Genomic DNA, 14,977 nt, shown 5'->3' with positions numbered 1-14,977 from the left:
GGTATATGTGAATATCTAATTCTGAACAGAATTTAATAGGACTAAGAACAGGCACGTGAGGAAATAGCTCTCTTTAACCTGTTTTTCTGGCTGTCAAAATGATCCTTCAATGACTTTCTCACCTTTCCTTCCCCTTGTCAAAGAAAGGATCCCAACCAATCACGTGAGAAACACGGTGATGTGGTCATGCTATGGAACCAATTAGACCTTGCCTGCAATCATATCACACTATGCATCAAAGACAAGGTAAGGGGAGGCAATCAGACATTTTGACCCACTGAACTCACTCTTAATGGCCAAAGAATTGTGCCTTTCTTTTGATGTAATTTTAAAATGCTTACTGAAATATTGCTCCAGAGTTCTCAGGCTCAAGGAACAAGAAAACATGGTTAATTGCTCAGAGTAGTTTCTTTCTTGCTGTTCTCCTATAGACGGGAATCTTGCCAGACTAAAGCACACTCTGTGTAACCATGAGATACACCCTGTGAAGGCTTTAGGGAGGATCCCTTCCGGGCTTCTTTCTGCAATCCAAGGACTCATTTCTGATCTGCCTCTTATTTCCCTGGGAAAGAGCCCCTCCCTACTGCATTCCACATTTAGATTCCACCACTAGAGTACCCAGGTTGCTCAGGAAGTACACTTATGCTAAGACCTGAATGTGTGAGTGTGCATTACTTGCTTCTTTCCCTAGGAAAGTGTACTCGTGTTTTTTCAGCATACAGAGCTACAAGGCCAAATTGCTAATTCTAGAGTGCAATTTCTCTCCTTGCTCTCTGACAGCCAATTTGAATAAAGTGTTCAAGACCTGACATTAAGACAAGAACATTCAAGATAGAGGACCAATTAAGGACCAATTAAACAAAATGCATATAACCACAACTTGCCGAGGATAAAGAATCTTTAATTGCCAGAAACACTGAAGGCAAAAGGCAAATCAGACTTCATAATCAATTTTGGCCTCTGCACTTGTATTTTGGTACTCCATTGTAACAACAACTATTATTCCATGTCAATTTTAACATTTTAATAAAAAAGTTGGGATTTTGAAATTCTAGATATATTTCAGCCAGTTTCAACTTTTGCCAGCGAAAGGAAGGAAGGAGCTGTCACTTTGTTTTCTAACTTTTGTCCCTCCAGTAAAGGAGGAAAATATTAGGAATATGAGGGTCAATTGTGACTAGATTCAATTCGTCACTTTTTATTCAATCGTTGTCAATCCAACTTGATGATTCAAATCAAATTGGACAATAGAGTCAAGATTCTATAATGATTTATCAGACATCTCAACACCATTAAATATTTCAAACCAGTTTCTCCCCCATCCCAAGTCCTCTCTGCATGCATAAAAGAGGAATAAAAAATTAATTTGATTATTTAAAAAAAATGATTTAGAAAGTTGAGATGATTTGGAGATTCATTTAATTCCATTTTGATTCAAATCTCCAAACTAGGTTTCTTATGACCAAAGAAAATGCTATAAGCCTGGAACATGTATTTTCTGTTCATCAAGTCTTGATTATTTCTTTTATACTAGGGCTAGAATAATAATAATAAAAAAGAAATAGGAGCTCCTCCCTTTTGAATTCTATTTAATCACCTTCCCCAAATAATTTCTCTTTTATTTTACATTTTAGAAACAAGTAAATGAATCCATGTTCTCAAACTCTGAGACTTACTTCAGAAGTAGCAACTAACTGAGAGGCCTTTTGGATGGGCTCATCTGATTCCCAATTAGTCTCCGTTACCCCACACATTTTGGGGGCCTCATCCTCTTTTTCTATGTTTTCATATTTGTAGACTGCATGGGCTTCACTGTCGGGAATCTTCAAGGGTTCAATTAAGTACGTCTCCCCTTGAAGCTGGAAATGTCCTCTGTAAAACAGTGTGGAAAAGGGTGATCAGAGATGGAGAAGCAAGAGAAGAGAATATTGTTAGTTCAGAGATAAACTGCACTGATGATGTTACCTAGTTGGGTAATGAAACTCAGCTCTGAGACCCATTTTTAACTAACCAAGTCACCATTCCTCATGTTTTTGAATCCCTTCTTAAAATTCAATGAATTTTTTTATTTTCTTTCCTCAGCACTCATATCGCTTTCTCGTACTTCTCAAAGATACAGCTATGAACATAAGGATATAAGAGATTGCACATACTCAATGCAACCACAAAATATCTGTACAGTATTTGTTTGGAGATACTTTGGCATGGAATCCAACACTGCATATTTTCTAGAATGTTAAAAAAATAAAGTTTCTAGCTATACAAATGCAAGACTAAAGCTATTTGAAAGATTCTGTTTTTGTGTAAAAATTATCTCATAAGGGTGAAGTACTTTATATCATATATATATATATATATATATATATATATATATATATATATATATATATATATATATATATATATATATATATATATATATATATATATAATACACTCAATCAATAAATCTTTATTAAGCCATAAGCCAACAGATAAAACCCCAAAATCACAACTATTTATGATAAAAACAGGAACAATATATAACTGGAAGGAAAGAAATAAATTCAAACTGATCTGATAGCAATTTAAGATAAGAGTCAGGATGACCAGGATATTTAATAAAGAATGAAAATAACAAGTCTTGGCAAGCATCTTCATTAAAGAGGGTAATGCAGAATAACATGAATAACAACTCAGACTACTGTAATAATGAGCTGGAGGCTGAAACATATGATGAATGCTTGCAGGAACAGGGTACATTCAGGCTAACCACAAGAAGGAGTAGAGATAACATGATAGTCTTTCAATATTTAAGGGGCCGCCACAAAAAAGTGTGGGACAACCTTTTCTCCAAATCACCTGGTGGGAGGAGAAGCAGTAATGGATGGAAATCAATCTAGGAGAGAACCAACCTAGAACTAAGGAGAAATTTCCTGACAATTGGAACAATTAACCAGTGGAAAAGTTTACATTCAGATGTTGTGGGTGTTCTATCACTACTGCTGCTGTCAAGAGATTGACAGCCATTTGTCTAGAATGCTATAGGTCTCTTACTTGAGCAGGAGGTTGGACTAGAAGACCTCCAAGGTCCCTTCCAATGCTGTTATTCTGTCATTCTGTTTTTCCTTTATCATTCTGTTGTTTTTTTTTATGTTCCATCTTTTCATTTATTCCTCCACTGCATGGACACAGTCTCTGTTCAAAGGGGATCTTTCAGTGTCTTCCTTCAGTAACAGATGTTAAAAGGATGTTGATTCCCACTAATGATAAGGACCTTCTGAATTTTGGTATCTTTATGTGGCTAAGATATCTACCTGATTGGAAAAGGTGTGCAGAGTGGCTCAAGAAAGTGTTTCCGAAAAGAACTGAAAAGTCTGCTTGCCTCTTCCTGTACACGTTCTAGCAAGGTATGCAGTCTGAAACCTACTTATCTTCTCTACCTGTAACATCACCTCCTACGTATAAGGAAAAGAGACCAGGGCTTGGAAGCTCCTTTAGACAGATCTGATTTAGCTCCCCAGTGTCTCTACTGGCTGGCAGCAGCTCTTCATGGTATTCAACCAAAGTCTGTCTTAATTCTGCAGAAGTCTTGGATCACACCCAACTAATTTCCATGAAAAACTGAGGATGTCCTTCATTTTCACTGTGACAACTCCAAGAGCAGTATATTATTCTTAATAAAATAAATAAAAGATTAGAGACCAACTTACTTCAAACCATTGCATGCACTGATGCTTGCAGTTGAGTCAGCCTCATTCTGGATGTGTCCATGATAATAGCAGTGATCCTGTAGGGAGGCAAGAGGACTACACTGGTTAAAGCTTGTTTCTAGTGTGATTTGTTGAGCAGAAGTACAGTTCCAATGTATTCCAGAAGATCAATGAAATATTAAGACAGCAGTTATTCAGAAAATTTTGATTCAGGGGGGCAGAAGACCTGCTTGGGCAGACAACCAACACAAAACTATAAAATGTTTTCTTGGAAGTGAACTCTAGCGCTGAACCACAGGATTTGCTGAATAAACTTTCAGACTTCATGATTGTCCTACATTCTGAAATCTTACTGAAAAATTCCACATTTACTAATAATACCAAATAATTGTTATTTCCTTGAGCTCACACAAGGAAAGCTTTCAGAAATATACAGAGATATATAATTTCTAGCATTATCTGGAAGCAGGATCCATGCAGATATTAAAATCAAAAGATTTCTGTTACACACTAAATAGGAGTAATTTGTGTGACCTTTGAAGATGCTAAGCCAGAGGTAGATAATTTTTGAAGACAGAGGATGCACATTTAGATCAATCTGGGGCAAGGAGCCAAGGAGTTCATGAAGCATGTTAGTGCTGTCATTTTTTGGCAGCTGGTAGGGCCACATTCTGTACCATTTTAATATGAAAGATATATGAATTTCTGTATAGGAACAAAATGAATTGTTCTCACTTTTGGTATTACAGATAAAAGACTTTGCATGTATCCCTGTAGTCTGGTTTATAAATGAAAATATAGATCTTCTAAACCTGATGTTCTTATAATAAATCTATTTGTGAAACTCACTCCCCAAAATGTTGGCTTTTAACCAGTAGGAAAGAACTGGATGATTGAAATATTGCCATGGCAATTCAATGAGTAAAACAAACTGGGTTTAACAATCCATACATCCTTATAAGAACATATCAATATAAGATACTTCATACATATATAGCCCTTCTTGTTTGAGTAGCCTGGTCTCCTTCTTGTATATTTGTAATATTGTGCAGAAACATTTGTTTCAATTTACTTCCTAAAAGTAAGACTCTTAAAAGTGAGACCCTACCTCAACCGGAGGGTTTGTTGTAATTTCTCTGCCATCAGGGGAATAATGAGTCTCGCTGTAATCTTCTGAAAAAAGATCTCTGGAAAGAATGCAAAGAAGAGAATATCTATGTCAGGAACTAAGTAGGACTGAGATAATTTTATAATAAGTTTACAACTATTGTATAGTGGCCTTTTAAGCATCTTCTTTGGTATCAAAGGAAAGTAGTAAGCATTTCAATCCTATGAGGATGGCTATTTAAGAGGAGTGCTATACTAGATTCACTTGAAGAGAGAGATTTACACTAAGGAAGGTGTGCAATTCTCTTCATCAAGGCTCAGAGAGGGCTATTTAAGAGGAGTGCTATACTAGATTCACTTGAAGAGAGAGATTTACACTAAGGAAGGTGTGCAATTCTCTTCATCAAGGCTCAGAGAAGCATGATTGACCAGGAGAAGACATTTGGTATTGCGTCTTCTTTTCATTCTTCTAGTCCAGGGGTCTTCAAACTTGGCCCTTTTATGACTTGTGGACCAACTCCCAGAATTCCTCAGCCAGCGTATCTGGCCTAGGAATTCTGGGAGTTGAAGTCCACAAGTCATAAAAAGGCCAAGTTTGAAGACTCCTGTTCTAGTCTATACAACAGTCTCATTGAACTGCTTGGTCTATAAAGGAGAGCAGTATAGCTCTATTTACTTTAGAGTAATTTGAAGGAACCTCAAGGAAATAAATGCCTTGAACCTTCAAACAGAACCAATTTGTGGAGTCACTTTCCATTCCTGGTGTCACATCTACACACTTGGCATTGCCTTCTATTTTTCCAATCTAGATATTTCTTGCTGGTCTTCCCTCTCTAGTCCTGCTTTGCTTCCATGGCAAAACAAGAGCTTCCAGATGCTACCCTTGAAATTTCATACAGCTTTCATATTTAAACAAAACAAAAGGAGACACTAGAATTTCTAAAGCACACATTAGAATTTACCATCTCCAGTAGTATAAGATAAAGTGACAGAAAGATACATATAGGGCAATTTCTTAGTAGCTGATACTTAATAATAAAGACAATATACATTTAAAGATACATATTAAGCTAAAGGTAAAGGTTCCCCCGCACATGCATGCTAGTCGTTTCCAACTCTAGGGGCCGGTGCTCATCTCCGTTTCAAAGCCGAAGAGCCAGCGCTTGTCCGAGGACGTCTCCGTGGTCATGTGACCGGCATGACTAGACGCCAAAGGCGCACGGAACGCTGTTACCTTCCCACCGTAGTGGTCCCTATTTTTCTACTTGCATTTTTACGTGCTTTCGACCTGCTAGGTTGGCAGAAGCTGGGACGAGTAACAGGTGCTCACTCTGTTACGCGGAACTCGGGATTTGACCCGCCAAACTGCCGACCTTCTGATCGACAAGCTCAGCGTCCTAACCCACTGAGCCACCACGTCCCTTAAGATACATATAGGATGGTCAAAACCAAGATACATGCTAAAATCAAAGCCAAGCAGTCATTCCCAATGCACCAACTTTGTATCTCAGACTTAACACTAGTATTAAATTGCACCAGGCTGCAGAGACATACTGTATTTACAGTGTAGTGGCTGCCATACTAATTTAAATGGTGATACGTCATTTACAGGTTTTAGGGTAATGAAAATGGCACACTTTCTTTTAGTGGTGTTCGTGGTTCATTTACTAGAACTAAGAGAAATTTCCTGAGAATGAGAACAATTAATGGGTGGAATGGCTTGCCTTCGGAAGTTGTGGGTGTTCCATCACTGGAGGCATTCAAGGTATGATTGGACAGCCATGGAACGGTACAGTCTCCTGCTTGAGCAGGGGGGTGGACTAGAAGACCTCCAAGGTCCCTTTCAACTATGTTATTCTTTTATGCTGAAAAATAGTTTCATTCCATTTCTATTCCCCATAGTGAAGCAAAGCTGCCAATGTTTTTTAAAGGCCTGGCTAGATGAGTCAGTGAAAGACCAAAAACTCGTTTCAATGGGTTAGTTATTATGCAAATATAAGCCAGGTGCCTTACATTTGCATAATAGTTTTATTCATATCTTAATTTACAGTTGAAATGGAACATCTTTGAGAAGACTCACATGGCTTTTTTTTTAAAAAAAAAAGTGTAGTGAAAATTGGGGCTTATTTAGGTTCTGTCCCCTTTCAGGCCTTAATAGGATATGACATTTCCTGCCTTTCATGCTTTAACATATAAATATTGATATAGGTTGAGCAGCTATGCAGGTCTCATAGGAAATGTTATTCAGATTGATGGGATATCTGTGAAGCAGCATCAGCAATCACTTTAAAATCTCTGCAATATTTCATAACTAACCTAATTAATTCAATTGCTAGAAGGTTCTGATCCTTGAATGGTTCAACTTTGTCTAAAATTGTTATGGTCCAGCAGTGTACAATAGGAGAGCAGGAGTAAAAAAATTCTCAGTTCCAAGGTAAGACACAATTAACATATTCAATCACTATATCCATTTTTTTCCTTCCCAGTAACATATAATTTAATTTCCAAACAAAGGAATGCAATTATTATTTCTCCTAGATTGTGTCCAGGAATATACATTTTCCACATTGTCCTAATAAAGTTAAGAGAACTTCTGAGTTAGCATACTTATTTTTTTCTAGGTGAAGGACCACTGGCTCTCCATTCACTTTAAATTCATATTGCATGGTGTCTTCATACTGAAATGCAAATAGTTCAGGGTTTATTTTTTCCAAAAAATTAGGCAAATAAAATAAAATAAAATCTTAACAACTATACATCTGTATCAATTTAAATCTAATAAATAATTTGCCATAGCCAAATTATTTATTAGACAGAGTATTTCATCTGGTGCTTTGAACTGTAAGATCTTAAATTAACTTTTCTGCATAAGTTCAAAATTTCATTCTCTAATTGAACATCTTGGTGAATGAGGTTGAGTTGGGACAGAGAGTCTGACTCAAAAGTCATCCAGTGATAGACTTGAATCTGGTTCTTAGTCCTAATCTTGAGCTGTAACCACTATGCCATATTCACCTAGAAACACAACTTTTATATTTCAAAGTGATGCATTCTGGGAAGCTAGAAAGGATAATTTCATATCTCATGGTTGATAGCTGTCACAGCTTCCCATCATCTTTTATGTAGATGACCCAAGAGCATAAAAAGGAAGAAAAAAATCCCTCAAAGTTCCCTATTAGCAGTAAATTTATGTTAGGCACAAGTAACCAGTTCCACACGTGTAGAATTTAAATCAGCTACTTTACTGTATTCTGCCTATAATACAGGAATCTCCATAGACTGCTTCCCTTCTCTTCAGAACAGATAGATAAAATTTAATGGAATTTCCTGGGGGTGGTGGTGGTGGGGAAGCTGTCAGTCCTGGATCTGTTGCAGCTATGAAATGACTCATGGCTAATTCCCTACTTGATCCCTCCTCACTGTACGCCTGGGTGTCTTCCAACACTTTATTAGTTATACGAACCTATTAATATTAGGATATTCTGTTATAAGTTGCCAGGAGTCTCCTCAATTTTGTGTGAATTGGGAGGCCATATAAATCCGTTTAATAAATAACTAAATAATTCAAGCAGGAACACAGATTGCTATGCAAAAAATCAGATAACCATTAGATGGCAGCAAAGGAATATCATAATTTCTGTGGGCTGACAAGAAACAATTTGTTGATGAAACAAAGATCTTTTTCTTACCATTTGCTCAGGCTGCTGAAGTGCTCCTTTGGGCAATGCAGTGACTTTTTGTGGATACACTACTTCATAATCATTAACGTTCCCAGATTCCAGGATTACAGAATTCCCTTCGTAAGAAAAAAGAAAAGGTTTGGTTGCCTTTGGGATTTCTACCATTTTCACGACCACAACACAATTTGTTATTCAGTTATCAGTGACAAATGGAATCTTTTCTAGTGGGACACAGCACAGAAATCCAGATTTTCTCTGGGAATGCAATTTGCTGAATGATGTTGGGGAGCTGGAAGTCTAAGTGGAGACATTGCTTTGGGCAGGTGCAAAAGAAAGAATTCGGAGCTTGAATAATCAGAAAAATAAATAAATAAATCTCAAACAATGTACAAGTTTGTGTACTGTGTGATAAGGATAACACCAGAAACAGTAAATCAAAATAATGTGATTCATGCAATTCAGTAAACCATACTACATTATGGCTTAGCATATCCATTAGTCAAAAAGCTAGGCAAACCTGAAAGGAATTATTAGGAATTCCTTTCAGCTGAATTGCTATTTCACTGTCATCCTAATAGTTTGGCTGACTTTCCTTTCTTTCACTTTCAAAAGTATCTATGGAGAATCCACAGCATCATAGTTATCACTGGGGCATCTAACAACATGTACATAATGAGATTCAGTGATTTCAGAATTAGACCAACAGTTGAAAAACTTAGAGTTGGTCCCCATAAGGACATTGAATGGCCACCTGCCATTTGTTACTTTGTAAATGTGGCAGTCCAACACCTACAGTATTCCTCGATATATGATTGGTGTGCTTGTAGTTGCAAATGGAAATAAAACAATAAACTGAAATATCAATTTCCATAAGGTATGGGAAAAAAACCTGCTAGCCAAACACCTACAGAATTGAGACTGAATGAGGGAGAGAGAGAGAGAGAGAGAGAGAGAGAGAGAGAGAGAGAGAGAGAGAGAGAGAGAGAGAGAGAGAGAGAGATATCTAAGCAGGATTAGCATTTGGCCTTGGAAATATATCTTCTCAGACCGATAAGCAGGGCTTTTTTTTTCTCATAGAAGGCTCAGAATGGAGTTCTGGCACCTTTTTTGGATGGAACCTTGTAGGGTAGGCAAGGTGGGTTGTATGACATGTGTGAGTTCCGGCACCTTTTTCTTTTATAAAAAAAGCACTGCTGATAAGCATCTTCCAAAGGAAGCCCCAGGCAGAAGAATACATCTTTCTCATTTGTACCTGATTCTCCCAGAAACATGGGAGGGGCTCAACTGCACCTACTAGCAAGCAAGCTTACTATTCCTCTCTTGCCTAGAGTATAGCACAGAAAAAGCAGCAATTTCCTTTCCATCTCTCCCTTTCTTCTTTCCTATATCGTTCTCCCTAAATTACTGTTTGCTGCCTCATGGTAAGGGCATCCCCATCTATTCTTGCTTTAAAATGTATGGGGCTCCCCCAGTGAGCTTCTAACCCTTAATTGTGTTTGGCAACCATCTGAATCAATTGTATTGGGTTGCTTGTAATGATATGGGGGAATGATTTAGGAGGCAGGAAGACTGGTCAACTGGCATGTGAAAGGTATCACAGCCCACAGAAGGAAGGAGAACATGGGAAGAATTTCAGAAGGGAACCTCCCTGGTTTTCTGAAGAGTAAAAGGAATGGAGGGAAGAAATAATTTGAGATAATTCAAAACCTTGCATTGAAAAAACTTAGTGTCATATTACCCTGAGCGCAGTTTGAAGATTCTCTGCAACAACAGTAGCACTAGCTTTTGTTTGGCTACATATTATGTCTAATTGATCTATTGAAAGAAAATTAAAACTGAAAACGTTTTATTTTTCTTTAACATTTTGCTTCCTGAAATTTTCTTGCCATAATCTCTGTCTCTCTGTTCTCTTCAGTCTTATAATCTTTCTTTTTAACTCACATTATTGAGAAACTTTCTCTCCAACTTGAATGTGCTTTTTCTTCCGAGTATCTTAGGATAGGAAAGAATGCCCTTTTTCTTTCTTAGCATCTGTTTGCGGCTTAACAAAATTTAAGCAAACATCAGAAAAACATTTATACAACTTTATGTTATCTTTGAGAGCATTATTTTGCTAAGTCTGTAGAAACTGAAGTGGAACAAAGTTTGGTTAAGTATCCAAAGAAAAACCAAAGAAATTTGTTAGGTGTCATAGACTTTTACCACTAAGAATTTGAACAAGGAAACCAAAGAGAACATCTTACCTGGATATGGAAAGACCACTAAGCATGTAACAACCAAGAGAGGTTGGATCATTTTGGAGCCTGGATGGGCTGGTGGACAGGAAATCGCTTTCTGCTTTCAAGCCAACCTGAGCTGTTCCCCTGTGTACTGTGCCCTTATATGAGAAGGTGTTTGCTAAAGGATTTACAGAAATTCTAAGTTGTAACAATACTATTGGAGGGCAGGTTTCCAGCTGTTTAGCACATGTCACTCCAAAAATGAGAGCTGGGAGGGTTCATTCACGGCATCCCCCAAACCAAAAGCCCAAAGGAGGTGATTAATTGGTCACAGCAGACCTTTCCCTGGCTCACATGTTAATACAACTAAATTTGGGGCCTCTGGTGCATGGGGTCTTAAATGCCAAGAGTTGGTTTTTACAGTATTTTGTGAGTAAGAGGCACTTTTGGAGCAATCTAGCATCCTTTCAATATTGCTAGCACTGACTGAATCCATGTCAATGCATTTGCCTGGATCCCTGATTTCACTACAGGGGAAAAAAAACTTTCTCTGCCATAATAGATTCTTACTTTTTAGACAACTCAAGAACTTTTGTTATCTCTTCATATAATTCCTTCACCAAGCCCTCCATTTTCCGAAACGGGATTTATATGTTGATGCAAATGTCAGCTGCAATAATATGCATTCAAAGTGAGGACAATTAATCAGTGGAGTGGCTTGCTTTCGGAAATTGTGGGTGCTCCAACACTGGGAGTTTTCAGAAGAAATTGGACAACCCTTTGCCTGCAATGATATAGGCTCTCCTGTTCGAGCAGGGGGCTGGTCTAGAAGATGTCAGCGATCTCTGTTATTTTGTAAAGGGCTTTTGAAGGGGAACTCTTTTGAAGGGGAACTCTGAGATGAATCACAGAACAGAGTGAACCATTTCAATTGCCTTAAGAGGACCCACTTTTCCCTTATAATCTTCTTCTTTTGTCTCCTCCACGTCTCAATAAAGGTGAGTGTGGAAAAAGGCAAATCAGAAATCTTTGATGAATGAAAAAGAAAAGAGGAAAATCTACTTTTGATTAGTCTGTTTGGCAATTTTGAGGGAAAGAAAGCCCACAGTGGAAACAGCGGCTTCATTCCAAGAGGACAAAGGGAAAAGAATCTTCTCTTTGTTTAGAAACAAGAAGGTATGTGAGCCTTTGAAAACCACTTTGGTGGCCATCTTGTTTTCTTTCAGAACTTCTGCCCTTACCATCACCAGCCATCCTCCCTTGAAATAACTCCAGACTAATTAAAATTGCTAAGCATGTTAGGGGAATAGCTATCAAAGTAGCCTCAAGCCACATCTTATGCTGAATTTAGCTTTTCTGTTCAAGGGGAGGATAAATCATAAATCATAAAGTAGCACTCAATGTATGCGTGCTACTAATGCTTTTCTTATCTCAGTTTGATGCTGTTGTTGTTGTTAGCTGCGAAATCGTGTCAAACCCATCGCAACTCTATGGACAACGTTCCTCCAAGCCTTCCTGTCCTCTACCATCTTCTGGAGTCCATTTAAGCTCACACCTACTGCTTCAGTGACTCCATCCAGCCACCTCATTCACTGTCATCTCCTTCCTCTCTTGCCCTCAACCTTTCCCAGCATTAGGCTCTTCTCCAGTGAGTCCTTCCTTTTCATTAGGTGGCCAAAGTATTTGAGTTTTAGCTTCAGGATCTGGCCTTCTAAAGAACAGTCAAGGCTGATCTCCTCTAGGACTGACCAGTTTGATCGCCTTGCAGTCCAAGAGACTCGCAGGAGTCTTCTCCAGCACCATAGCTCAAAGGCCTGAATTCTTTGGTGCTCAGCCTTTCTTATGGTCCAACTTTCACTGCCATACATTGCAACTGGAAAGACCATAGCCTTGACTATACACACTTTTGTTGACAGGGTGATGTCTCTGCTTTATAGTGTGCTGTCTAGATTTGTCATGGCTTTCTTCCTGAGGAGCAAGCATCTTTTAATTTCTTGGCTACAGTCCACATCTGCAGTGATCTTGGAGAATAAAATCTGTCACTACCTCCATTTCTTCCCCATCTATTTGCCAGGAATTGAGAGGGCTGGATGCCATGATCTTGGTTTATTTAATGTTAAGTTTCAACCCAACATTTGCACTCTCCTTCTTCACCTGCAACAAGAGGCTCTTTAGTTCTTCTTCACTTTCTGCCATTAAAGTGGTAGCATCTGCATATCTTAGGTTGTTGATATTTATTCCGGCTATCTTAATTCCAACTTTTGATTCATCTAGCCCTGCCTTTCTCATGATGTGCTCTGCATATAAGTTAAATAGGCAGGGTGACAGTATACAGCCTTGCCGGACTCCTTTCCCAATTTTGAACTGATCAGTGTTTCCATGTCCAGTTCTTACTGTTGCTTCTTGGCCCACATATAGGTTTTGTCAAGTGACAAGTAAGATGGTCTGGTACGCCCATCTGTTTAAGAACTTGCTACAGTTTGTTGTGATCCACACAATCAAAGGCTTTAGCATAGTCAATGAAGCATTACTAGATGTTTTTCTGGAATTCTCTAGCTTTCTCCATGATCCAGCATATGTTAGCAATTTGATTTCTAGTTCCTCTGCCTCTTTGAAATCCTGCCTGTACTTCTGGTAGTTCTCGATCCACATACTGCTGGAGTCTAGCTTGTAGGATTATAAGCATAACTTTACTAGCATGAAAAATGAGTGCAATGGTGCGATAGTTTGAACATTCTTTGGCACTGCCTTTCTTTGGAATTGAAATGTAAACTGATCTTTTCCAATCCTGTGGCCACTGTTGAGTTTTCCAAATTTGCTGGCAAATTGAGTGTAGCACTTTTACTGCATCGTCTTTTAAGATTTTGAATAGCTCAGCTGGAATACTGTCACCTCCACTAGCTTTGTTGTTGCCCAGCTTTTCTAAGGCCCACTTCACTTCACATTCCAGGATGTCTGGCTTGAGGTCAGTGACCACGTCATTGTGATTATCAGGGACATTAAGCTTATTCTTGTATAGTTCTTCTGTGTAATATATCTAGGTTTTAATTTAATAGCATCTGGAGGTTTTAGGGTTACCAATCCTTCTAAAAAATTCATAAGGACTTATTGCCAATTTTTCAGCTTGAATAGAATAGAGTTGGAAGGGACCTTGGAGGCCTTCTAGTCCAGCCCCCAGCTTAAGCAGGGGAACGTATATCATCTCAGACAAGAGACTGTCTAGCCTCTTCTTTAAAATCTCCAGTGACGGTGCAACCACAATTTCTGGAGGCAAGCTGTTCCACTGGTTAATTGTCCTCACTATCAGGAAGTTTCTCCTTAATTCTAGGTTGCTTCTCTCTTTTTTCAGTTTACAACCATTGTTTCTTGTCCTGCCCTCTGATACTTTGACCCTCTCTTCTTTGTGGCAGCCCCTCAAATAATATGAAATAAGAAAAACCATTTGATTACAAGATTTTTGGAAGAACTAGCCCATTTATATTAAGTAGATTGCCTCCCTATTAATCAACTTTCCCACAATTGTCCTGATAGGTTTATCTTTCATTCAAACTGTTCTTCTTTCTTTACCTCAAATTTCTTCTGATTTATGTAAAAGGTCTTTTCCATTCTCAATGTTGTCACTCCCTTTTTTGATTTTTCTGTTGACTGGATCTGTTGGTCAATTGGGTCCTCCGTCTTAGGTTTAGTTGTTCCACTTCTCCTGTTATTTTCTGCATTGTTAGTTCTTTGGTTGTAGTGAAGGACTGGGTTTGTATATCTAAGCTGGCATCTTGTTCCTTTATGTTGCATCTTATCTTGTCCCAAGCTGAAATAATGGTTTCATGTATTGATTTCAACATAGAAAGGATTTTTTCCTGATCTTCATCCATATTCCCTTGATAATGTGTTAGGTTAAAGACTTTAAAACCAAATGTTAAAAACAGTTTTTCATTTTTTTTAACTGGGTATGGGACATCTATTTCATGTGTTATAGGTAGACTTTATAGTAGAGATTATTTACCAAGAATTTATAGTCCAAAGTATTCCATCATCTTGTGTAGTAACAGATGCTTCTCATGTAAAGAAATAGGAAAGCAATTCCCCACATATAACTCTGAAAATCAGTAAAGGTTTATATTCATAGTTCAAAGAGGCCAGATATGCCACCCAAAAGTTCCTTCTTTACAGCTGAGTTTTTCACAGGTGGTATCTGTCAAGCTCAAGAAAAAAATTTTCTTGAGTCTGGGCTTCAAGCCAAGTCTCTTTTAGGAAATATTTATTTATTTATTTATTTAATTAA

The 14,977-nt window shown here is 38.0% G+C and overlaps 1 protein-coding gene across 2 annotated transcripts in view; it reads right to left on the bottom strand.

Moving 5' to 3' along the window:
• Positions 1-10,845, bottom strand: part of LOC310643885 (zinc metalloproteinase-disintegrin-like protein H4 subunit A) — a 28,278-nt gene extending 17,433 nt beyond the window's left edge. For both annotated transcript variants that reach the window (XM_083368547.1, XM_083368548.1), the window contains exons 1-6: positions 10,723-10,845; positions 8,489-8,595; positions 7,407-7,477; positions 4,801-4,879; positions 3,693-3,769; positions 1,677-1,872 (exon numbers count right to left, since the gene is read on the bottom strand). In XM_083368547.1, coding sequence (XP_083224673.1) covers positions 1,677-1,872; positions 3,693-3,769; positions 4,801-4,879; positions 7,407-7,477; positions 8,489-8,595; positions 10,723-10,774 — 582 coding nt within the window. In that variant the 5' untranslated portion in view covers positions 10,775-10,845. The remainder of the gene's footprint in view (positions 1-1,676; positions 1,873-3,692; positions 3,770-4,800; positions 4,880-7,406; positions 7,478-8,488; positions 8,596-10,722) is intronic.
• Positions 10,846-14,977: the final 4,132 nt, after the last annotated feature.

Source organism: Vipera ursinii, assembly GCF_947247035.1.
Source record: "Vipera ursinii genome assembly, chromosome: 8".
Taxonomy (NCBI): Eukaryota; Metazoa; Chordata; class Lepidosauria; order Squamata; family Viperidae; genus Vipera; species Vipera ursinii.
The sequence above is the reverse complement of the archived record's forward strand: the minus strand, read 5'-3'. Positions and strand labels throughout refer to the sequence as shown.